The sequence below is a fragment of the Eulemur rufifrons genome, chromosome 4 (assembly GCF_041146395.1).
Source record: "Eulemur rufifrons isolate Redbay chromosome 4, OSU_ERuf_1, whole genome shotgun sequence".
In the NCBI taxonomy this organism is placed as follows: domain Eukaryota; kingdom Metazoa; phylum Chordata; class Mammalia; order Primates; family Lemuridae; genus Eulemur; species Eulemur rufifrons.
Window position 1 is genome coordinate 12,030,987 of NC_090986.1, and position 24,401 is coordinate 12,055,387.

General features: G+C 50.2%; 1 protein-coding gene across 1 annotated transcript in view; it reads right to left on the reverse strand.

The window, feature by feature from the left end:
* The window catches only part of COL4A2 (collagen type IV alpha 2 chain), a 179,407-nt gene that overhangs the window by 34,370 nt on the left and 120,636 nt on the right, over positions 1 to 24,401 (reverse strand). The window contains exons 17-28 of the mRNA XM_069467579.1: positions 22,707 to 22,760; positions 21,812 to 21,878; positions 18,694 to 18,804; positions 18,028 to 18,177; positions 13,300 to 13,392; positions 12,386 to 12,549; positions 9,708 to 9,780; positions 9,504 to 9,610; positions 7,515 to 7,716; positions 7,102 to 7,161; positions 5,884 to 5,940; positions 1,425 to 1,532 (exon numbers count right to left, since the gene is read on the reverse strand). Of these exons, the coding sequence (XP_069323680.1) occupies positions 1,425 to 1,532; positions 5,884 to 5,940; positions 7,102 to 7,161; positions 7,515 to 7,716; positions 9,504 to 9,610; positions 9,708 to 9,780; positions 12,386 to 12,549; positions 13,300 to 13,392; positions 18,028 to 18,177; positions 18,694 to 18,804; positions 21,812 to 21,878; positions 22,707 to 22,760 (1,246 nt within the window). The remainder of the gene's footprint in view (positions 1 to 1,424; positions 1,533 to 5,883; positions 5,941 to 7,101; positions 7,162 to 7,514; positions 7,717 to 9,503; positions 9,611 to 9,707; positions 9,781 to 12,385; positions 12,550 to 13,299; positions 13,393 to 18,027; positions 18,178 to 18,693; positions 18,805 to 21,811; positions 21,879 to 22,706; positions 22,761 to 24,401) is intronic.

Below are 24,401 nucleotides of genomic sequence, written 5' to 3' on the forward strand. Positions count from 1 at the left end.
AGGCAGGGAGAGGTTCCTTTGCAGCTCTCTAACGCAGGGTTTTTCTCAGTGCCTTGAAAAAAGACACAGGAAACACGCTTCCCAGTTTTGCAAACATGAAGAGACGCATAACATGAAAGGCAACAGGGTCCAGGTTTGCAACAGTCACTGTGGGCTGCAGCACTGAATTCAGAAGGATAAAATCTGCCAAAGACTGACACAAAGTTCTACACTTAGGTTTAAATCAATTATCCGAGTGCAGAACAGGGAAAAGGCAGGATTCAATTAATCTTTGCTGAAAAAATTTACCAAATGTCTAAAACTAAAGACACAACAGTCCCACTGTTCCGAGGGACCTTCCAGACAGGTGGAGCATTTCCTGCAGTTTCCAGGGCACAGTTTGAAAGGAATGTTGACAAGTCAGAAGGCAATCATGGGAGGATGACCAGTATGCCATGGGCATGGAAATCATGTCACAAAAAGAAAGCTGGTGATCTGGGGTCAGTTCTGCCCATGCATGTCTGTGGGGAGAAGTGGCCCCTCTCCCAGTGTGTGTGGACATGAGCAAGTCGGCCGGGTGGCTGTAGGTACAGCCCAGGGAGGGCTCGCTGGGAGGCAGACTGTATTCCAACAAAGGGGAACTCGGTTGCAATGTTCCACAGGTCCTACGTGAAAAGAGTGATCCCAGCAGAAGCTAGAGGAACACCTGCCTGGGATCCTGTGGAAGGACGTTTTATGTTGAGTGGCAAGTTGGCCGTAATGACTTCCACACAATCCAAAGTGTGCGTGCCTCTGCAATCAAGGTGGTGCAATCACTGTCACTCACCCCGTTTGCGTCACAACCGTGATGAATGCCTGACTCTGGGGACGCTGAACTCTGCACAGGGCACGCTGACGCATGAGCACGTGCTCTACCTCAACCCACCGTGGGAGACACATTCATTTTCCTCTCTGTACAGATACAAGTCTTAAGCTCTTTCAGCAACTACGGTTTCTACAATTCCTTGCTTTGTCAAAATGTAGCTGCAACGGCTGGAATCGTTTACTAGACAAGCTGGAAACTGAAGGATGAACCAGGAGGGCCACAGAAAGCAGGACCATAGTGATCCTCAGACTGGGGATGGATCACGAGAGCCTACTTGATCCTGGAGACAGGGGAACGCTAGCTGCCTTTGGAATGTTTAACATCAAGCAGTGGACAATCTTTCTGCAACACCTATCTCTTTTTCCTGCAGGATCTGTAGGTATTTCTGCAAAAATCTAGCACAGTATCAGTAATGGAAAGTCGAAAATTTTTAATCTTCCAAAACAAGCACAAAATCATCATCAATATTTGTTGAAATAGTTTCTAAATATTGGAAGATAACAGAGCCGGGCACCTCAATCACATACATGCTGGTCCTTTCCCGAACCGACGGGGTGAAGGGGGCCCGACCCTGACTTACCTGGGGGTCCTGGGAACCCTTCACGCCCTGGATCTCCTGGGAAACCCTTGAGCCCCGGCCCTCCGTCGGCTCCTGGGAATCCTGGTATCCCTCGGAGGCCTTTGGCACCTAAACACGCAGATAAACCACAAACACGTCAGGTCCCAGGAGGACGAATGGGCTGCAGTCACATTTGCATCTGACTCAATATGGTCTCTCACGAAACCGGGCCATGTTGAGGCTGGCGGGGACGTCAGCCCTATGACACACAGCCGGGCTTGTAGAATGCTTCTTGGTGGTTAAACTCCTCTTAAGGACTTGACCCATAAAGAAGAAAAACATCCAATAAGATTCTGCAGCTAAGGGCTGGGGGCTGGAGTCAGAATGCCTGGTGTGAGTCTACCTCTGCCTATTCTGTGTGACCTTGGAGGAGCTTCTGAACCTTTCTGTGCCTCAATTTTCTCATCCGTAAAATGGGGAGGATGACAATACCTGCTACACGGGGCATCATGACGACTAAATGAGGGAACCCTTGTCTAACACTGGACAGTGCGTGGCACAGTGGGTGAGCTCCGTGAATGCTCTTACAGTTAAAGGGCCGGCGTTCCTCACCAACGTCACAAAGCTGAGCTCCCACACCTTCCCATCCACGTTCCCAGTTTTTCTTCAGGAAGGGGGTGCTGTGTGATGCAAACCCCCCTTCCCTCTTGGACAGTGGGGGTGCATATGGCAGAAGTGACAGGGAGGAGTCAGACGGGGACAAGCCAGGGGTTTGCAGCGATGGGGAAACGTGCATGGAGGGCAGCGACTGGCCGAGGCGGGATGGCCCAGGAGTCACAGAAACCAGCCCGGACATCTGGGCCCTTTGCCCGGGACCAGCCTCAGAACATGTCTCTGCTCTGGGTGTGTCGACTGCCTTGGCCTCTGGTCCTCTCTGACCATCAAGACATGACTGATGAAAGGTTCTTGCATGAGCCAGAGTCTGCAAAGTGACACCAACACACGTTCCTTAACACAGGCGATTATTGGGGAAGAGTCTCCACCTCTGGCTCTGTCTCCCTCAGATCCAGGGTCAATGCCAAGAGATGAGAAGCTCCACAGAGCTGCGTGAGCTGAGAAGACCTTCTCTCACCGCTCCCAGGACGAGGCCGAAGAGGGCTGTTCTCACTGTGGATGCTCAGTGTGTGAGGAGCGGACAGAACCCAGCACTGGCCTGCTCCACGGAAGGCTCGACGGCAGGGCCCCCGAGACAGACCCAGGGGGACCGCAGCCGCAGGCAGCCCGCTCTTGCTGGGGAGCTGGGTGCTCCCGCATGGGCGCTGCTGGGCCTGGTCACACTGGGTCTGACCCATGTCATCTAAAGCCACCTGCTGTTTGCACACACATGACTACGAGAGCTGAGAACACGCACCGTGAGCAGTGAGCTCCACGCAGGACCCTCCTGCCCTTCACCCGACCTTGGGGGGCTCTGCGCTCAGAGACTGAGACCTAGAAGGCTCACCAGAATCTGCCAGAATTCTGCTTCACCTTCTCCTCTCCTAATCCTTCGTTTAAATGAAATGACTAAAAAATAAGGTCTTTGTTCGAGAGTTTGAATGTGCATATGACCATATATTAAAAATTGCTCCCCACATTTAGGAATAACATTGATTGGGTGTCGGGCAGACATGGGGGGGGAGGGGATGGGTATATATATACATGATGAGTGCGATGCACACTGTCTGGGGGATGGACATGTTGGAAGCTCTGACTCGGGGGGCTGGGGGGGCAAGGGCAATATACATAACTTAAACTTTTGTACCCCCACAATATGCTGAAATAACAATAAAAAAAAAAGAAAAAAAATTGCCTCCTTTCATGTTCCCCCTTTCTGGAGATTTCTGTCCCCAAAGCAGGCAGCCTGGCTGTGCTCGGGTGCAGTGCCCTGTCTGTCTTGTCTCCACGCCACCACCCGGTGCTAACATTCACAGGGTAGCGGCACAGCCTGACCCCGGGAGCGAATAACGATGTCGTTTCTCAACGCGGTGACCGGTCCGCACACTAGGAGTACTGGTTGGCTGAGCCTGGCTGAATTCCGCACAAGCCTCTGACGCCGACTGGAAATGTGTTCCCAGCAGGTCACACAGTGATGTGGTTCCTCAGGAGGGGCTCGCCGAGGGGACCCGGCTCATGAAACACAGGCCAGGAAGAAGGGGCAGCCTGAGAACAGGGCAGGGGGCTCTGCACCGTGAATGTGTCTGTCTCGATTGTGAGGGGGAGGGAAACGGCTGTACCCTGAGGAAGAGCCGTGGGGATAAGTGTGCGGGCCAGGGAGTCCCCACTTCAGGGGCTCCGTGTGCACTTGGGATCAGTGGCATTTACGTCTTTAAGGATGGCCAGAATGGAGAAGCAGCTTTGGTATGATTCTCACAGGGACGGAGCCCACAACCCGAGACCTTCCTGCTTCTGCTGGATCATCGAGGAAGATTCAACTCTCCATAGGGAATTAGCACTGGACAGAGGGCCCAGGGTGAGCGTTCTGTTTGTCACTGACTTGCTTTGAGACCCCGGGCAGGTCAGTTGCAGGCAGCTTTCCCATCTTCGTATCGGGGACAGTGGTGTACACCTGCACTTCTCTGAGGACCACATTTTGAGTCGGGCGCTAACGTCTTCCCCAGCAGCAAGAGTCTACACCGCATCAGAATTCATCCAACTTTCCCATCACCTTCTGCAGGGAAGGGTGGCAGCTTTCCACAAAATGTAAGGGTTTTCACAATTTTGAAAAGTCTTTTGAAGGTTCCCAGAACTTGCAACTAGAGTTGAGCAGAAGTCACAGAAGCCTGGAGTGTTGAGGGGGCCGTCTGCTGAATTGTCCCTGTTCTGAACGCAAAGTGGCACAGCGCTCCGAGCTGCGAGCTGTTCACGGTCATTACCCGCGGTGGCGCCCAGCTGAGGCCAATATCCCTGTGTTCTGGGTCTGGTGCACAGATTAGCTTAAGCTTGAAAGGGAAAGAGGGAGGAGGCTGGTTCTGCCTCGCTAACACCAAAGGAATATTGCTTTCTTCACATTTAATTGTAGGCTCATTGCACATTTGAATAATCACCTTATAGACTAAGCCTCAGTCTGTACCAGAAATATTGCATCCATGATCTCATTAAGACCTCATTGTCTCCTCAGCGTACGATCTCATTAACACACGAGATCTCACTAACCCTCCATCTCGGGAAGCTTAGCGTCGTCAAAACATACTCAGCAAAGCCTCTGCCCTCACTCCCAGTACACTTTTCGCATACTTGGGGCCCTGCTTCCACTCAGCTGCTGAAAACGACCCCACTGTCCCCGAGCCCCAGCCCCCTCTCCACGGAGCTGTCACTGCTCTGGGGGTTGCGGCATCAGCGGCTGTCGGAATCCACGGACAGACAGAACCAGAGCTGGGAGCAGGGACCACGAGGGTGATGAGACGCGGAAGACACACATTCAGGCCTCAGAGGCAACAGGAGGGGCTCTAACTCTGCCCCTCAGTGCAAATGACACTCTGCACTCTGTCTTATTGTCCCCAGATCCTGCGATTGCTGTGCACCTGGAAGATGCCCTGAAGGTCCAGGACACAGGACACGTCAGCCTGCCTTCCTACCTTGGAGGGCTGTTTGCACAACCCTGGCTTAGCACTTCATAGTGTACGTAGGGCCTCAGCCACAGCGGGTCACGTGAAGTACTGGGGGCATCTTGGGAAGCAGGAGGAGTCTGGAACATCTGTACTGTTCCTTATTCCTCCTGCACAGGCGAGGACTGAGTCCAGAAAGAACAGGGGAGAACAGCTCCAGCTGCGTGTCTCAACTCTCAACACTGAATTATCCCACTGCCTCCTGGGTGGGGTGGCCAAGGCACTTCCCCTGCCCTGTCGCAGGCCGAGGAGCAGGAAATCAAAGGGCCACCCCCAGAGCAGAACTCCTGGCGCTCCAGTCGGAGAACCTGCTTTCAGGGCAGGGCGGCCCTGGACACCGGCCCTGACTCCCCAACACGAGCTCTTTGCTGGGGGTGATCGGCCTGCGCCAAAGGCAAGGCCCAGCTCCCCCCAGACGCCAGAGACAAAATTGCTAGCTGTGTCTAATTCTGTTCCCTGTCAATCAAAACCCAAAAGAAAGAATCCTCTCCTGTAGGCTCATATCCTGGGTACAAAGGCGTAAAATGAAAATGCAGAGAGTTACATTCCCTCCCCAGCCAGAGGGAGGAGGCTCAGCCTCCACCACCACAGGTGCCCCCTCGAGACCTAGAGCGGAATTTTCTCTCCTAGCCTGGGCTCGCTGAGCCTCAGACTCATCCTTCTGCGGCAGTGAGTGAAGGTCTGCTCCCTGCGGAGTGTGCCCAGTTGTGGTAGGACTCTGGGCACGGCCCGGCGGGTGGGAGGGCAGGGCCAGAGGAAAGACCGACAGAGAGGAAAACGAGGATGGAGGTGCCAGAGGAAGGCTGGGCTCTCTCCAGTTTCCCGCCGAGAGTTACCTGTGGGGCCTGGGGGTCCCGGCAGGCCCGGCAGTCCCTTGGGGCCTCCGATGCAACCTGGGGAGAGAGCAGAAAGGATGAGCCTGGCGATCTCTAATGTGGAGTCTCACGGCCTTGGGGAAGGCCAAGGTCAAAAGCACCAGCCATGCGAACCAGCCACCATCTTACGATCAGAGTCATTTAGTGATTTAATTAATCTTGGTTCTGATGCAAATAAAAGTTTAATTTCATTGTGCAATGAAATCAGAATATTAACATAAAATGCAAATTTAGTCTAGCCAAGTGCAAACCAGTACTGTGCTGACAAAGGGCTCATTGCCCCATATAGGGCACCCGCCTCAGCCCGCGTGGAATCAATCTGGGTCCCGTTAGTGTGGACGCCTCCCTCGTCTGACATGTCTATCAGCAGATGGAGACAGCTCTTGATCCCAGAAGGAATTTGCCGTCTCCTTTGTGACTCTGAATACTTCTAGAATAAACCACAGCAACGGGCTGCCTTGAGCAGGCACCTCTACTCAGTCTGGCTGGGAGCAGTGACATTCGGCAGGGGTACTCTGTTGTCTGGCCTGTGTCTACGCAGGCACAGTAATTCCTGGAGATCTCTTTTGTCTGTCTGTCACTCCACCTGGCTGGGATGCCTCCCTCAGGCATGTCTGTGACAGGCAATGACAGGTGCCACCACCCCATACATCTCCTCCTGGCCCTCTAGGCCCTTCCCATGTGCTGTCCTGGGCCCACCAGGACCACCACCGGCTCTCATGGCCACCTGGGCACAGGCCGGCTCCTCACCTCTGAGCCCCGGTGGTTGTGACCAGTCCCCAGCTCCCCTGTGCTCCTGGCCTGTCTCAGTGCTGCCACACGTCCGTGGTTTGTGTGTCTGGCTCTCCCATCCCTACCATTCTCGACCTTCCACGGCAGCTCCCAAGTCAGCACTCACACTTCCCTGAGACCCTCTCTGTCCTGCCCCGGCCTGCAATGCCCTGCCCCCAACCTACTTAACGCAAAGCCTTCCTCTGGGGCCTTGTGGGCACCTCCTCTTCCTACCGCCCCTGAATGGGGCATCTCCAAGACCGTGGCTTTCTTTTTTCTGCTACCTACATCACAGGGTGCAAACTGGCCAGCCCAGCGTTCTGAGAAAGGAACCTGGATGTTTTCCGGAGGGGCCTGGCCTCCAGACAGCTTTAAGCACTCTGAAGCCACCTGTCTTCCCCACGGTACCTGGCTGGACAGCCTCTTGTCCGTCCTCTCCAAAGGGCCTTTTCACACCGGTGTCACAATCTGGGGGAAGACACGAGGCAAGAGTGAGGCAGTCTGGAACAACTGGAAGTCAGTGGCTCATCCCGGGGCGTGCAGGTGCGTGAGGGGTGTGTGTGGCGTGCGGTGTGTGCTGCTGGTGTGGGCGGGAACCTCTGTGCAAAGCCTCCGTCACTTCGGGCCTGGAGGGAGCAGCTGCTGGGAGGAGGCTGGAGGGGGGCCCAGAGCCCTGTGGCTGGGGAATCGTTTGTGCGTGCGGAGAACAGAACATCCTCCTCTGACCCCATGGGGGTCTTCACACTGGTGGGAAGAGCAGCGATGTGGCAGCAACAATGCTGTCTCACGACTGAGGAAGAGGAGCAGAGAATTCCTCGTACCTATTTGTCCTGGGGTGCCAGGGGGGCCCGGAGGACCCGGGAAGCCTGAGGGTCCAGGTAATCCGGCGTCTCCAGGGAAACCGCGCTCGCCTTTTGGGCCCGGTAAGCCCAGGCCTGGGGGGCCCCTCTCTCCTGGGACACCCTTCGTTCCAGGTGGTCCTGGGTAGCCCTGGTCCCCCGGGGGACCTTTGATGCCATCGCCCTGTGTGAAAATTCAGTTTATCTCTTAAAATACATACAGACATCAGGGATAGCCACTAATTCCCACTTTCCTTTCCCTGTTTCCCGGAATTCTGCACCATGGATACAGAACTAAAGGACTACAGAGATTTATGGGAGCAGACTGTCATGGTCTAGCCAAGTTGCAGGAGTCAGCGACCGCGCGCGTAACAAGGGTGAGCAGCGCACCAGAGGCGTGCACATACATCCGCGCATTTCCCTCCTCGCACCCACGAGCTGCCCTGTGTCGGCTCGGACCTTCATTCATGAAAGATTTCTGCAGAACAGTAAGGAGGAGTCTTAGGTAACAGGGGCAGGAGTACGTTATTTTGTTGTTGTAATTTAGCATGTGTGACTTGTCCGCTAGTCACAACGGATGGTCTGTTGTTGAAGGAAAGGTTAGACAAGAACGAGCGCATCGTGCCCCTTGGACATCAGGAGTGATGACAGGGTCAAGAAGGAGAAAGGCTGTGGCTGTCCCATGGCTTGGGAATGACAGTGCCACCACGGTGGGGCCCTGGGGAGGGCGGACGGAGCAGTGGCAGCACTGCCAACGGGAAGCTGGGTGTCGGGGGTGCTCTCGGGAGCCGCTGTGGGGACAGAGAAAAAGGAGCAGCCCCCGTCGCAGCTGGGCTGGGACGGCAGCCTGGCCTCAGTGGCATGGGGGCCGCCCAACCCCACGCCAGAATGATGCACTCCTCCTGGACACCGATGGCTTCACAAGCCACCACCTCCAGAAGGCCACTGCCACCATGACGTAAAGGCTCATACCACATCCATACACACACCCATCCCCCATACACAACCGTACACACAAACACACATCCACACGCACGGCCAGGACGAGTGTCCTCCTGGACACCAGTGACTTCATAATCCACCAACACCAGAGAAGCCTACTGTCACCATGACGAATCAAGGCTCACACTTACCACATGTCACACATGCCACACATACCTATATCAATGACCTGTCTCCATTAAAAAAGAGGAGATTGGGAGCCAGAGACAGACACGCATGGAGGAGGACCGTGCGGAGACGCAGGGAGAAGACGGCCGTCTACACCCAAGGCAGGGGGGAGGAACAGGACCTCCCAGCCTCAGGAGAACCAGCCCTGCGGACCCCTGGATCCCAGACTTCCAGCTTGCAAGGCTGCAGGGAACAACTTTCTGTGGTTTAAGCCACTCCCCATCTGGGGAGTTTTGTTACAGTAGCCCTAACACAGAGTTTACAGAGGCACAGGCTTGATAACCACAGGGAGGAAATAAAACGCAGTCTAGAGGAACAATGTTGCGGAGTCAGGAGCACAGAAAGCTTCAGGGCGGGAAAGTCCCGTCCCTGTGGCTCCGCAGCCGCCTCTTGCCCCTGACCCAGCCTCCCCAGGAAGGGAGATTCACTAGATAGCCTCTTGCTCAATACCGGTGTGTGTGTTGCAAAAACAAAATTGTTTATTTCAAAATTTATCCTAGAAAAATAGGGTTCCACCACTCGTTTTAGAAGAGTGCATGTTTTGGGGGGCTCATTCTGTGTTGCATCATGAGAAATATTTATTTACTCTTTTACTTTTAAATGTTCACTCTGGGCTTGGCTTCCAACAGAACTCACTGTTTACTAAAAAATATGATTTCTGCTCATTACAAACAGGGTGGTCCTGTCCTATGCTGGGTTGGTTCAGTGCTGAGGCTGATACCATTTGCTTCTCAGGTTTTTACAGAACAAGAATGATCCAGAAGAGAGGCTGAGCCTGCCCCGCAGCTCACGGTCACTCACCGGAGGACCTGGGAGGCCGGGAAATCCATCGAGACCCTCACGCCCTGGGAGGCCGTCGTCTCCTTTTATCCCGGGCACACCTGGGATGCCTGGTTGTCCCCGCTCACCTGGGAAAGAATTTGCACGTGAATCTACTCATACGGTGCCGTGCACCCGCAGAAAGGCTCCGTGTGCCAAGAATTGTGTAGCCACAGAAGAACTGACCTTTGGTTGTGATTGTTCTGGAATCTCCCTTTGCTCCTTTGGGCCCAGGCACACCAACATTGCCAGGGGCTCCCTGTGGAAACAACACAAAGGTGTTTCTTTCTCCTTCGGACTGTTAGGCCATCTGAGAAGACGGTGACCTTTCGGCTCATACAAGTCGCAGCAGTCACCCAGGCCAGGGCAAATGAATTCGAACGGCATCTCCACAAAGTCCCGGAGTTCACACACTCAGTGACTTTTGAGAAGCACTGATCCCAAATCTGAGGTGGCTTACTCTAAACTACCATCATAGGATCTAAGTAGGTGATAGGACTCCAAGTACAAAGGACTAAAATTTGTGATAATTTAGTATTGAGAACAGTAAGTAGTGTTTAATAGACGATTTGTTTTCTAAACTGAGGTTAAGGTTGGGGGGAAGGACATACTTTACAGAGAAGCTTGTTGCAAGGACACTACTAGTGTAGCTCTTTCGACAAGCCAAAATGAGTAGGTTAACAGTTCAGGATTGTATTTTAATTTGTGCCATGTGCTAGTTTTTGGCATATCCTGGTTGATACTATTTCCAAGAATGTGGGAGCTTTTAGCGTTGATTTAATTAAATGAAATGTTACAAGTGATTATGCATTCATTTCTGCTACAAAATTCCACAGATACTTGATTTATTGATTTAGTTCTATGCAGAAAAAGGCAACATTCTTTTCATATCGAGGAGAGCATCTCACACCCAGACAGTGCTCAATAAATGTGTGTTGGATACACAAATGCACGGATGACTTTATCGACCCATTCCCATACTTTAAGCACTCTGCCAGGCTCTGGCTATGCAAATATTTTAAAAACCACCACCGCCAATGAAAAACCCCAAGTTGTCTCAGGCATTTTTATTGTATTGGGGTTGCCAGACACATAAACATATAATTAAATGCAAGACACCAAACACAGCCAGAGCTGTTGGAACAAAAGTCCTGTGGTCGGTGTGTAATATTAAAATACAATTTGGAAACATACACACTTGGAAGATGTTAGACATTTCAGGTGCACAGAATGGGATCCATTGGGCTTCTAGGAAACATTCAATCATTTTTTTAAACAACAGAAGATCCTACTAATTTTGTCATTAGTAAGTTTGCAATTTCTATACATGTACTTTTTCTGAATGCTTGAGCAACTATTACTGCTTGGACAACCATGATTTAGAGATGATATCATTTTTAAACTAGGAAACACAGACCTACTATTGCTTGTTGGATTTTCTCATTTGTGTTCTGAGAAAATTTAGGGCATGGAGCAGCAAGGTGCTTTGGGTCTTGTTTTCACCAACAAAGCTCCCATGCCACGAAGCAATCAGAGTCTCAACCTTCCGCACCAGCAGCCGTGTGGCTGCAAATCCTCCTCCGCTGAGATGTTAAATAGTGAGTCAGATCATTCAAATGTTCTTGGCTAAATGTCCTGAGCAATCTTTTTCTCTATTGCTGAATATATAAAATAATGGACTTTTTGCTTTGTAAATCTCCTGAGGTTCTTTTTTTTAAGTAAAAAAAAAAAAAACCACCCAAAGTATAATTTTTTGCCTACATCTGAAATTTGCTTTGAAATCTCTGGTTAGCTAAAATCTGCCACGGAAGAAAGATCTACTCCAGGTGACCTTTGCTGAAGGCTTGAAATAAACACCACTTAGCCAACACATATAGGGAACCCACGGGCAGGAGTTTCATACATTCCTACAAAGTAAATTTGCAACTTACCTGGAAATTGTGGTTGCATTTTTTATTGGGTTAAAGAAGCCTACATAAAATGCTAAATCAGTTTTTACTAAATGTGAAGAGGTGAATGTTCAATAAGTAATATGCTTTACATTCAAAACGCTGGAAGGCTTTTTTTTTGGAGATATAATTCAAATGCCACAAAATTCACTGTTTTAAAGCATAGAAGCCAGTGGTTTTTAGTATTTTCACAAGGTGGTGCAACCATTGCTATTATCTAATTCCAGAACTTCCTCATCACCTGAAAAAGAAACCCCATCCCCGGTAAGCAGTCACTCCTCATTCCCTGCCCTCCACCTGGGGCAGCCACCAATCCACTTCCTGTCTCTGGAATTGCCTATTCTGGCCATGTCCTATGCACAGGATCATATAATGTTTCTTCTTTTGTGTGTGTCTTTTCTCTCAAGGTTCACGCGCACTGCAGCAGGTCTCAGGACTGTCCCTACCGCTGCATAACATTCCATTGCACGGCTCTATTAATACCATATTCCGTTTATCCACTCATCAAGTGGTGGACATTTGGGCTGTTTCTACCTTTTAGTTATTATGAAAAATGCCACTCTGAACATTGGCACACACGTATTTGTGTGGACATGTTTTGATTCTCTTGGCGACACACCTAGGAGTGGCATTTCCGGATCACGTGGTGACTCCAGGTCAACTCCAGGAGCTGCCGCTGCCTCCCCTGCACTGCGGCACCCTCAGCCCCACGTGAAGGTACTTAAAGTGCAGCTTGGAGCCCGTGGTGTTTCCGAAAGGTGCCTCCACCCCTTGCATACACAAGTGTTGATGGTCTAAAGCTGAGTTAATTTAGCAGATAAAAGCTAGGAATGGGAACGGGACCAGTGGGGAGAGCCTTAGGGCATCTCACAGCTTTGTGATAAAGCTGGCTATGGGGAAGCGCTGTGCTCTCACCTTGAACCCCGGGAACCCGGGGATGCCGTGCTGCCCGGGGTCTCCTGGCTCGCCTTTCCTGCCCGGCTCCCCATTGACACCGGGGAAGCCCTTGGGTCCTGGCAGTCCTGGAGCGCCCCGGACGAATTCATCGCCTTCTTCGCATCTGCAGTCCCCAGCCTCACCTGTGGGGCAGGAAGAGGCCGGTTGCTCTGGAGTTTGCTACACAGTCTCTGAGCATGGCAGGGGAGGGAGTGTGAGGTGGGGTGAGCAGGGCTGGACCCTGGAGGCAATGCCGGCTGGATGGCGTGTTGGGCACTTTACATGCATTCTCTGTCCAGAAGAGGGTGGTTGTACCCACTTCTCAGATGACAACAGTGAGGCTCGAAGTAAGTTACTCAAGTGTTTGGTCACGGTCTCCTTGGGTTGAGAATCCCACTCCGACGTTTACTGAAGATACTTAAAAACTGGGACCATTAACAAAGGCCTGGACAGAGTTGAGGGGATTCTCAAGGACATTGAGGAATCTCCAGTGGCCAGAACGGTAGGATCGCCACAGCTGGGCCTGGGGGCCAAGGGGCGGTGCCAGCCCTAGGGAGCTGTTGGGGAAGGTGGCCTGGTGAGAGCCCTGGTGGTGGACGCCAAGGTCATGGTGAGCAGGGACAATATACCCAACCTCCCTTCCTCTGTTTTGCCACGGCTGGACTGGGGAGCCAGGCAGCTAGGGAGCGTGCGCTGGCTGTGGGCTCAGCTCCCCTAGGGCTCAGGGCCCAGAGGACCGCAGTGGCTCATCCACAGAATGCCTGGCTGCCACCTGGGCCCCTGACTCCTTCAGTCCACCCTCAGGTGTGCCCAAGCGGATAGGGATGGAGTTAACCTTCTGCGGGGTGAGGTGACTCAGGAAGGCCCCCTCCAGGTCTCCCATGCATCCTTACCTTTCCATCCCTTCTGTCCTCGGGTCCCAGGGAAGCCGGAGGGCCCAGGGTAGCCCACTCTTCCTTCTGTTCCTTTGAGGCCAAACAGGAAACCTAAGGAGAAGACCCATAGGCACAGGACGTCAGCAGACCATGGACAGACCAACATCTCGCTGAACCCAGGGCTGGCAAGGTTGTCCGCCAAGTCTCCCCAAATGGCCTGTCAACTCCAATTCCTCCCCAAACACCCTTGTAGAAAGCAACTTAGGCTGCTTTGTGGCCACAGCCTTCAGGGTTGGAGAGAAATACACGAGTCTGCAAATTTAGCTTTTCCATGAAAGTATAGAGATGAAAATCATTGCTTTTGATAAACATTGAGTCCAAAGAAACGTTTTCATTTATTTGACCACATAACTTGGATTCCAAGACTACCACATACTTCTGGTTCCTTAGAAAGACAAAAAAAAAAAAAAAAAAAAAAAAAAAAGAGAGAGAGAGAGAGAGAAAGAATTAAGATGAGCTCCATTTTCCATTTTTGTCCTTTTTTTTTCTGGAATGGGAATGGGAGCATGTGTGCATACTGCCCATCCGTACACACACGCTTTCCTCTTTCACTCGTTTGTGCATGTGTGTACCTATGCACAGATTTAGTGTAACTAGGGAAGATCTCTTGTGACCAGTCTGGATTCGGTGTGGTCAGCCTCACTACACAGTCCAGGCCTCCACCTTCCCCTTCTGAGCCTCTCCCGACTCTCAAGGATCAGGGCCGTTCAGAAGTCCTGCCACCTCCTGGAGGGCTCAGTGACCCAGGCAGGAGTACCTGGGTGGGTTACATGTAAGAAATACGCGCTCAGCACCAATACGGTTCTTGGTGTTGCGTTCGAGAAGGGTGCCACCTTGTGGAAGAAAGGGAGCCATACATTTCCGGGACACAAAAGCCCCTGTTGAGTGCGGAACCTGCACCTGTCCCCTGCCGCATTCTGTCCTCCTCACTGTTCAATCTAGTAGGGTCATAGCTCCAACAAGCAAATAAAACTCCTCCCAACAAATTAAAATGCATGCTGCCATACACACCACATGGTGCCTGGGAGGAAGAGAGAATGAGGCCACTAAGAAAGCAGGAAAGAGAGGAAAACACCAGATTTTTAAAACTTTAGCTATCTGCTTGGAAAAATAACACCAGAATTTGAATGTCAGCAAGTTCCTAGGTAAGTATAAATACGCATAGGTGGCAAAAATATTTGTTCCATGTAACTTGGCCTCACAACACATTTAATATAACTCATTCATTCATTCCTTGATCAAACATTTACCCAGCACTGGTGCCATGCCAGGCAGTGTGCTCAGCGCTGTGTGTACATAATTGGAAACAAAACCAACACACCCTCATGAAACTCACAGCTTAGGTGTAGAGACACATCAAACACATCAGCAAACAAACATAGATTTTCAAACTGTGGGCCTTGCAGTGGGAACAGAGAGCTGTCAGAGAAAGTGACAGGGACAAACCCATTAAAATTGCAGGAGGGTGCTCAGGAAAGTCCTTTCTGAGGAAGTGACACTTAAATTAAAACCCAAAGCAGGGAGTGGGACAGAATTTTCTGGGAGCGGATTAGAGTGTCTGCAAGGCCCTGTCAGTGATGAAGGGTGGAGAGTGGAGGGCAGATTTGCATGAGGGGAGGGGACGGGTCTTGCCAGGCCACGGGGTCCAAGGGGCTGGGCTTGGCGTTCATCCCAAGGGCAATGGGAAGCCACGAAAGGGCTTCAAGGAGGGAGATCACTCAAGCTACGAGTGATGACTGGCAGGAGAGAGAAGGGACGGTGGGTTGTCTACTCCAGGAGACTAAGCACGAGGTGGTGGCAGCTTGGATTAGGACAAAGGCAGTGAAATGGACAGAAAGGGACAGATTCAGGCTTCAAGAGGAAGAATCACCAGGACGAGGAGAGGGCTTCAGGGGGGGGGTAAGCGGGTACCCAGAGTGGCCCCCAGGGCTCTGCTGCAGCGCCTGGGTTTGTGGGGGTGGGTGAGGACCCCAGGAGGGGCCTGTGGCGGGGAGGAGGAGGTTGAGAGTTCAATTTTGCACAAAGGTTGAGGTGTTTGTGAGATGTGTGTGTAGTGTTGACTATGCGTCCAGTTAACAGTTACATGTGGGTAGCTCAGAATACAGAACAGGGCTAGAGACAGAATTAGAGAGTGACCGGAGTATAACTTGTGCTTCCATGAATGGTGGTTTTACCTAGGGAGAGAGTATAGAGAGAAGGGCGTGAGACTGGACTTCAAGGAACCCCACCGTCCACTGCTGCAGTCCCCAACCCCCAGGCCATGGCCCAGTACCGGTGCGTGGCCTGTTAGGAAATGGGCCTCATGTCACCGCTTGAGCTCCGCACCACCTCCCTGCCCATGACACCTCACCGCCCCCTCAGTTCATGGAAAAATTGTCTTCCTTGAATCTGGTCCCTGGTGCCAAAAAGGTTGGGTGCTGCAGGTCTACCGGATGGGTGGAGGAGGAAGAAGGAAGAGACTGCAAAGGAGCCTCAGCGAGAGCAGTCAGAGGGATGGGGTGGGCAGCGGGATTACGAGGAGGGCAAGAGAAGCCAGCATCGCTGCTGTGTCCTGCGCTGCAGAGGCTGCCGCTGCCGGAGACACAGGCATCCCCGGGACGGGGCTCTGTGGCGGTGACTGGTGGCCAGGTCAGCAGCTGTCTTGGTCCAGTCACAGATTTGTGGGCACTACGTTATGTCTCTAAGCCCTCCCGGTACTTTACGAGAAGCATGGCATCACAGGTAATGTTATTCAACCATGCACACTTCAGGGACGTCCGCATTTCAAATCTGGGACACATTCTCCAGGACAAAGAGATTGTGGGTGTTCCTTATAGTATCAGCTGCTTTGCAAATTTAGCCAAAAAGGCACAGTGTGGCTGCCGTAACGTGACATCCTTCCTCTGTTGTTTTCCTTTTATCTAATACATTAATAATCTCCAACAAGTCCTATAGAACAGAGGTGTGCCTCTTAGATGTTTTGAACCTAACTAAGTTCCATGGCGAGGCCGATGGCGGTAAAGAACCGGGCATACTTCATTTCAACTCGTTCTAGAGCAGGATGGAGCTTCCCCTGGACTCTACTCAGTTAACGGAACTGGAAATAGGAGTAAGCAAAATATTTCACCCAAAAAGAAAACTATCCTTGTGTTTTGATTTTACAGGAATTGCAAAAGACTAAAAATTCTGGTTTTCATCAGTAGCAACCCATAAAATAGGATGAAATGCAGTTAACAAGAGAAGAAGCCAACAATTTCATTCCAAGGGAAAAGTCGAAGAACTCTGTGGGAATCAAGGTCACTGAGATCAAAATTATGACTAAACACACATATTTAAAGAAGGCCGCTGTAGCTGGCTACTTTTTGTACAAAAGGTTGCTTTAAAAAGGTTATTTGGAAACAATGTGTCTCACATGGGTAAGATATATTTAAAAGAGAACTTAAGTTGTGTGCTTTTAGAATTTTTAGTTGATAAAATTTATCTGATACCATTCCATCTATTTTATAAATTCTCTCCTCAGTCTACAATACAGTAGATCAGAAATAAGTTGTTTGCAGTTGACTTATACTAGTAAATCACAGACTTACTAAGTAAGATTTAGAAGACAGATGGCATGTGCTTGTGCCTTTATCAAAGTGGAATTTAGTTACATGAACAATGGCAAAGTTAGCCTTTAATCACAGTTCTTTAAAATGGCATACTTTTGTGCTTTTATTTTTAACACATCATGTTCCTAAAAAGGAAAACCCCAAACATAACATTTACTTAGGAAATACAATGCTCATAGAAACTTAGCTTTTATCACAGCTGTCACAGTAATAAATGTTACTTCTAGAACAATAAAAAAAAAAGTGAAGGTAACACTGCTCAAACTATTTGGCAGATTCATGATCCAGGGAAATATTTATACCTAAAAATTTTCAAAAGAATGTGGGAATCTATGTTTTATTCTAGTTGAAAAAAATGGGAAAGTAGAACCATATTAAGTTAAAATTTTACTATAGAATATAACAAAGAAGCAGAGAAATGACTATTGATTCTTTTAATGGAGGAAATATTTAGCGATATCTTTCTAATACCTGCAATAATTTTCCTTCTAGAGATGGCAATGAGAAATAGCCTTCCAAGGACAATTAAAACACAGATCTTTGAATCTGACCTTTAATTGAAATTGACACTACCCATTAGCAAAAATGATGCTCTTCCTGCCTGAAGACAGGAGCTGTACGAGATGATTGGGGGTGATGTCAAGGAATTTAAAATAAACTATTTTGGAGAAAGAAGCGGCCGGGGAGGCAGACTAACAGGTCTGCTTACAGTGGTTGGTGCAACAGAGGAGAGAGGCTGCCAGCCCAGGGCGAGGCCCCACCCTGAAAGAAGGTGCCTGGAATTTATCACCCAGACACCAGCGTGGCTTTTCTAGCCCACACCTGCTTTCAGACTCCTCATCTCAGGTGGTTTGCTGAAGCATCCTAACCTCCCTGTGTGATATCCACAGGCTTGTGGATTCTTGAGAGGCCTCCAAGGCTGTGGACCCCAGAGAGCACCCACTATATCCTAATCTACCCAAATCCACTACGCCCTAGTCCACTGTCTGACTGGATCAGTTCACAGAATTATTTAGCAGAAAAACCAAATAAGACCCAGTTGTGGTCAGGCTTCTCTGGACACTGGGATGCACCCTCCCTTTAGTTCTCCTCTGCTCACCATCTGGTCCAGGTTCTCCGGCAGGCCCGGGGGGTCCTCGGAGGCCCGGTGTTCCATCTGCTCCGGGTGGGCCTGGGTAGCGCGCAGGGATGCCCGGGTCTCCTACGAAGCCTTTGGGTCCCATCTCACCCGGCAGGCCCCGCTTCTCATCTGAAATCCAACAGCATTCATCAGCACGCGTCTCCTGGTATCGACTGGGTGCATCTGTGTTCCTGTCCACGGGACTCCTGGCAGGACTACCAGGTTCGCAGTCCCATCAATAACTCAAGGGGTAGACGCTGCTGGTATATCTCATTATTATTTTTCTACTTTAAAAAGGCACCTCTCTTTGCCCCCTAAATAATGGCCTGATAATTGTGACCAACACTTGGCAACAACATCTGATGATCCTCTACGCTTTGCCCAACCCCCACTGGAATCGTGCGAGTTACTCCTCAATGGCACAATCTAACCTAGTCGGAGACTTATTGTCATATGTGCAACGGTTCCGTGAAGACATCCAAATCATGTACGCAAGACTCCTTAGAGCTTGCTAAGGCTAATCTATCAGAAAAAGTAACACAAACAACACAATAGCTGTGCAGTGAGTAAAGGCTTGGAGGTTTGTGTCGAGACCTGAGTGCAGCAGTTTTGGCCTTAGACTTTGGTACCATGAAACCACATTACCGTCATCTATGATGGATGTGCCAGGCAGGCCTGGGGGGCCGGGGTCTCCTGGTTCACCCCGGCTTCCAGGCTCCCCACGGGCCCCTTCGAATCCTGGGTCACCTCTGGCACCTGGAACCGAGACAGGAAGAACAAGACTGTTGTCCAAGATCGAGGCAGATGTTCACTCTTCCCCTGAATCATATTTACAACTACCCTGCACGTTGTGTGAGGGTGGTTTCTGTTTGCAAGGAGCTCATTCACAATCAAATAGGGGTGGTGCAAGATTCCTACAGATATCAAACAGGATGGAATGCCAAAAAGATACATGGAGCTTTCGAAGGAGGGGAAGATTATTTTGGGGAAAAATCTGATATTGAGGGACCCCTGAGAATACAAATAGAAGTAGGTAACATTTGTGCCTTTACTGTGTGCAGGAGGCTCAGTGTTAAACACTTGAGGTGTGTTTGATTCCCCCCAGCCCGTGGTATAGACGGCATAAGAGCCTCACTTCTGCAAATGGGGGGAGGGCGTCCAGGGAGAGAACGGCCACATTGACCGCACTTGGCAGGGTCCTGGCTGGGGTGCTGGGGTCCCGGGCAGCGGGGTTAGCGGGAAATCAGGAGTCCAAAGCATGAGGAAAGAAGGGAATGATCTGACTAGAAGTCCTGCCGAGCCCCAGGCAGGCACATGCAGTCCCAGGAGGCCTGCAGGTGAGGACTCCATCCCTGAGCCCAGCTCTTTGCCCTGCAAGACTCTTTCCCCTCACTGTGTGCGGATGAGTAATGTGTGTGGCTGCTCTCACAAGCTTTCATCCCTAAAGAGCAAATGCAAAGTGGCATCACCAAGTTCTTTTGCTGTGTAAACAGCAATATTTTACTGTATAGAACATTTTTCTGGAATTGAGAAAGATGAGGGAAAAGAGAAGAAAATGTTTTAACATGTAAGTATTAGTAAATTTTTAGGAAATCCATCACTCTGCATGGGATCTTTAATTTTTTTAATCTCAAAAGAATATCCTGAAAGTAAGGAGGGGATTTGCTGGGCCTCGTATTTGAACCGTACACGCGAGGGACCGGACATGTGACTCCCTCCTAGGGCGCCCTGCGCCGGCACCCAGGTGGCCTGGGGCTGCATCTCGCGCCTTCTCTGCTTACTTACGTCACCTTGGGCAAGGCACGCAACTGCCCTGAGCTTCTATTTCTTCCTCAGTAAAATGAGGCTGCTGTTCCCCACCTCACAGGGTCATTAAAGTAAATAAATTGGAAAGTACAAGTACAACAACTAAGAACACTAAGTACACAGTAAGCACTATATAAATGTTAGCCATTACTATGATTAGATAAAAAGAGACAAGATAAAATTTAAAACCATAGACCCCAGGTGCTTGGAAGAATAGCAAGATTACTTTTGTTTTTAGTTACCTTGGAATCATTTCTTTTAGCACAAACTCGTCTTTCCCTTTTGTATTTTGACAAGCTCATGCAATGTTACCTTGTAAAAGATACACTGATTTTCCTCTTTTCCCTGAGGGAATCTGCTCTTCAGTCAACCTGTGACCCTAAGAAACCCTGGACTGCAACTCAGCCGACATTCCGGCCCTCCAATAAGGCAGGAATGCTGTCAAGTAGCAAAGAGGACAACTGTGGCATTTCTGAATCTGCTTGTGGGAAAAAAATGAATTTTAAAACCATCCATCTTCCCAGTGAGAGTCCCAGGGATACAGTGTGGTGAAAAGGGAGAGCTGAATGAATTCTGGGCTCTCAGTGAGTGACATTTTTGAAAAACGCAAAAAAATATTGCTAACATTAATTTAAAAGTTATGTTCCCAAAGCCTCAAAGCGAGTATTTCTGTTTTACTAATAGTGAGGTGGGTCAGACAGCCCCGCAGTTTCAGCCGGGTTCCGGGTTTGGTCATTGTGGGGATACCGTGGATGAGAAGGTGGGGTGCCCCTTCCCGGTCAGGCAGATCACAGGGTGGAGCACAGATTTCAGAACATACTCATCTATGGCTCCTTGTCAACCAGAGAGACACCCCCAGGGGGCTGTTCCATTCTGTATTTCACCAGTGTTGGATGCAGACAAGCAAAAGTAGTTATCACATGCACGGGTGGCTCACACCTAAGCAGGAAAGCGAATTCTCGACACCTGGACACATGACAGGGTGAATCAAATGATCCACGGAGTTTAGGAAGAAAATGTCAGGGTGTCTTTATTTTTGGAAAACACTTGACCCTTCACAATGGCTATCTGATGTGCATGTGTTGTCACACCTGTCGTTCAGTTTCAGAGGTAGGCATTGCTGGGCACCTACCGCATGCCTGGTACTGGCCCAGGCACTGCAGATGCAGCAGTGAACCACACAGAGCTTTCTGTAACCTGGAGGAGTTACCATATACATACATACATACATACACACAGATACATACACACACGATTAGAAGCGGGTGCTGCGAAGCATGCACATTCTAAAAGATCCAGAGCCCAGTGCTGTAACTGCAGGCTTAGAATCCTATTTCCATATGATCTCACCAGTCTGGGAGGCTGAGCCTTAAGAACAAGTGTGCAATCAGCTGCAACACACACATCCTTCATTTACACCCCAAAGTCACCTGTGACATGGGAGTGGTAGTTTATGTGCCAAATTTTGGGGATTTCATGGCCTTAAAGTTTGAGAGGACATGACTGCTTACAGATCATGGGTTATGATCAATTCTAGGTGTCAGACTGGCAAGCTGGGGGCTCAGGAATCTTGGTACCTTTGGAGGAAAGAACCTCAAGGTGGCAGGGACTGCTGCCACTGGGTCTGTTTGGTGATATTCCAGATAGAAAAACCAGAACCTGTACAAGTTACATAGAAGTAAAAGAACTCCCCAGCAGTGGGGGTCTCACTTGGAAGGTAGTGAACACTCTCCCAGGCAGAGGCAGTATGATGGCCTCCCGGTGACACCTGTTATGCCAATGAGGGACGAGGGAAGTTGTACACAAGACTGAGATTCTCCGAAGGTTGGGTCCTAAACACTTTTCGGTTTTGTTTTTCTTTGATTAGAAAAACTGCCTTAAAAGTTCATGGCTCCGTGTCTGTAACAGGAGAACATGTGTATGTGATGCCAACCATGCAGGGGAACCACACACACACCTTTTGCCAGGGAAGGATGCGGGGAGTAGGCAGGCAGTCCTGGGAGTCCTCGGTCACCCGCTTCTCCCTAGAGAGAGGAAGGAGAAAAATAGGAGGATGTCAGAATAGCCCTTCGGAGTTTTTGACAATATGCCTATTTCCAAAGAATAATGCTGAATGTGTACTAGCAGTTTAGCAAGTCAGCTATTCTGACCAACTGAACCACGGACAGTGCTTGGGGCAATATGTCCGCCGTGCTGCGGTGGTGGGTCCGGGCATCCCAGCCTCCAGCCAGATGCAGAGAACAAGGCAGGTGGTTGCCAATCCCATTTTGAGATCCTTGTCACATGCCAGAGACTGTGCTTTCTGTAGTTCAGACTACTTCGTGGTTGATAATGGTATGTGACCCACCCAGGTGAACCGGGAGATGGTGCAGCTGCACCGTGATGGAACGCCATCAGTATTGGTAAGACAGAACATTCTACATGCTGCCTGGACGTCTTTGAGCCTCCCAGGGCTCTGAAGTCCTTGCCAGATTTGCCCCCACCCAGCAGGACTGGCCGCACCCCACCCAGTCCTCAGCTGAATGGCTCCACCTCCCTGCTCACCACGGCATTATTCAGACAAGTCATCTCCTCCCTAGGAACCAGGAGCTCCTCACCCTCTTGCTCCTGCGACACCCGACTCCCGAGGCCCTGCTGGCTGCCTGTGCTGTGAGCGCAGCTCTGAGAACAGCCCGGGGTACCCTGTACAGCAGGCGGCATCCTCCCCCCAGGCTGGGCGTATGTGTGACCACCAAGTCTCTGGCCACCTCATCTGCCCAGCGTCGTGTGCCATGTGTTCAGCCTTCTCGTACTATTTAGGGCAGGGGATGCCTCCTTCTCCAGGGAAGGACAGAAAGGACAAAGGGGCTCACCTTGGGTCCTCTGGGCCCATCAGGGCCTTGGAAACCATCCAGGCCTCTGCTTCCCTGCAAGAAAGCAGCAAGTATTTTTGTTTTTATCTGTAACAGATAACTTAAAAAAGCGACTGCAATATCATTATTACAGCTAACAAAATTAACAATAATTCATTAAATCTGTGAACCCAGTTTGTGTTTAATTTTCCCTGATCTTGGTCTTGAAAATGTCTTTTTAACATTGCTTGCTTGAATCAGGAGCCAAAGTCCAAATAAAACATTTGTCTCCTCTGTTCCTCAATTCTCTTTTCATTTATAATAGTTCCTCCTCCTCCTCCTTCTTCTTCTTGCATCACTTTGTTGTTGAAGAAACTGGGTCATTCGTGCAGCGAACGTCCTATTTCACCCCAGTGGTGCGGCACCCACGATCCCCACCCCAGACTCTCCCCAGTTAGTTACTAGACCCCAAGCCTCGCGGCACTCACGCTCCTCCGTTCAGCAGGGACCGTTCGCTCTCGGAGGACGCTTCTACTTCCGCATGATCACTTGTGAGGCGCGGGTGCTGGGCTGCCCCACCTTAGTGATTTTTCTGACTGCTCAGTGGGGTCAGGTGTTGACAACCTGATCCAGCTATTAAAACCTCTCACGCTAAGTTTTGTTTTCAATTCCCTTGAACATTTATTGAAAGATAAAGGTTATCCTTATCACAGTCACATCGGCAGGTGTCTGGATAGATGAGTAAAGCTTTCTAACAATCTATTAATAGAAATATATTCCCCGTGTTAAAAATTCATAGGGCGCAGCTCCCCAGATTCAGAAAGCCGGATGCCAAAGGTGTAAGAAATGCACGTTCTCTGATTATTTTAGAGGCTATTCTGACATCCAGGTGCAGTTACACTGGAAGTCATGTTGTTTGGACTGAACTGAGTTGGGCTTCGTTTTGTGCCTTCTGTTGTGGGCTTGTGGTTTAGACCCAGACTTCCTCTCACACTAGGTGGAGCTGAAGATTCAAAAGCACAGGTGAATTTCTGTGATGCTCAAAATGATGTCCTACTTAGAGGCCATCTCAGGAGATAAGCCAGGAGCCGTCAGAGAGTGTGCCATGACTGGGGGGTGGGCCACCGGGCATTCAGTCCAAGCTGCGGGCAGAGCCAACAGACCAATGCAGCTCAAACAATGCCCTGGGATTTCTCAGATCTACACTCCTTCTGTGCCACGAAGCATCACTCAGTTGTGCTGTGACATCAACAAACAAAAACAAGCATCCCTGAACACCAAGAGCTCCCCAAGATAGCACTCACACTCCTGAAATATGTCTGAACAGTTTGAAACTAAGTGGGTATTATGTAAAACCAGGTGGAGAAAGGGGAAAATTAAATAGCACCCAGATTCCTCTGAGACTACTGGCACCTGGAACCCCAGTAGTCTGGAACCTTGAGTCAAAAGGACCATATAAAGCTCTTCCCTGGTGTTTCCAGTGGCAGATGCAGCAAAGGGGTGGGAAGGCAGGGCGTGGTGCAGGAGGAGTTATCTGGGGCGGCTACCAGGAGCCTGCTGGTGCCTGTACCTGGGAAGGACCCAGTGGGGGCTCCCCAAGACCCTGCTTTGAGGCCTCTACTTCTGCTAAGAGGTGCATCACAGAACTCACCATTAGGAGAAACCGAATCAGAAACTGACATTCAGATAACTGTCTACTTTAGAAGGAATAATTAT